This window comes from Acanthisitta chloris, unplaced genomic scaffold (genome assembly GCF_000695815.1).
Source record: "Acanthisitta chloris isolate BGI_N310 unplaced genomic scaffold, ASM69581v1 scaffold19477, whole genome shotgun sequence".
Classification (NCBI taxonomy): domain Eukaryota; kingdom Metazoa; phylum Chordata; class Aves; order Passeriformes; family Acanthisittidae; genus Acanthisitta; species Acanthisitta chloris.
The window spans coordinates 5,236-6,171 of NW_008682252.1; the positions used below are offsets into that span (position 1 = coordinate 5,236).

The window sequence follows — 936 nt, forward strand, 5'->3', positions numbered from 1 at the left end:
TGATGTGGGTCAGGGGCTGTGGGTGGGCCTGGTGGGGTGCCCTGGGGCAGGGACTGCCCAGGTTGTGACACCTCCTCCAAGGCACTGGGCTGAGCCTGCTGTGGCACCTCTTGGTGACCATCGTGTTGGTCGGAATCCCCTCTCCCTACCTGCTGCTCTCGGCCAGGTTCAGGTGCCTCTTGATATCCAGGAGCATCTCCTTGAGGAAGTTGAGCCTCTTCTCCTCAAACTGCTGGCACTGCTCAAAGACCTGCTCCATGCTCTCGATGTACTGTGGGGTGCACTTGTTCAGCTCGTCCAGCACCTTCTCATACTTCTCCTGAGTCTGCAAAGGTGCAGGAGGGACCTTGGTTGTACCTCGAGCACCTCAGAGGTTGTTTCTGGGTGCTGAGAGGTCTAGTTTGGGGGTCACCAGGCTGGGGAGCCCAGATTAAGCCAAGAGCATCTGTGGGTGGAGTCAGCCTTGTTGCAGGAGATTTTGCCACAGTAAGAGGGTTTAAATCCCAGCCCTGCTCACACTCCCCTGAGCACTGCCTGCAAGTCCTTACCCTTCTACAGGAGACTAGGGATGGGAAAACGGGAATGGATGGTGGGGAAAGGGGCGTGGTGGACATTTCCCCTGTCCAATGCCTCGTGAGCCTGGCACAAGGACCGCAGCTTGCACCTTTTGCACGTCTTGCTTGCACTTTTCCACTTTGTCCTGGAGCTTCTTCTGCTGCTCAGGAGTGTTGGACTGATCTGCCTTGCTGTTGGCTTCCCGGGTCATCGCCAGCTTCTCCTCCTTGCATGCCAGGTGGTAGGCTTTCTTGGCTGTCTCCAGCTGTGGGGAGGAGAGGGAAGGGACATCAGAGTAGCAGTCACAGCTCCCTACCCACCCCTCTGCCTGCAGGGAGCTGCCACCTGTCTCTCCCAGCCTGGGGCAGGCACACAGAGCCA

The 936-nt window shown here is 58.1% G+C and overlaps 1 protein-coding gene across 1 annotated transcript in view; it reads right to left on the bottom strand.

The window, feature by feature from the left end:
* The window catches only part of LOC103805800 (protein kinase C and casein kinase substrate in neurons protein 1-like), a gene marked incomplete at its 5' end in the record, with an annotated part of 3,670 nt that overhangs the window by 1,887 nt on the left and 847 nt on the right, over window positions 1-936 (bottom strand). Inside the window, 3 exons of the mRNA XM_009078463.1 lie at window positions 71-118; window positions 151-325; window positions 665-820. Of these exons, the coding sequence (XP_009076711.1) occupies window positions 71-118; window positions 151-325; window positions 665-820 (379 nt within the window). The remainder of the gene's footprint in view (window positions 1-70; window positions 119-150; window positions 326-664; window positions 821-936) is intronic.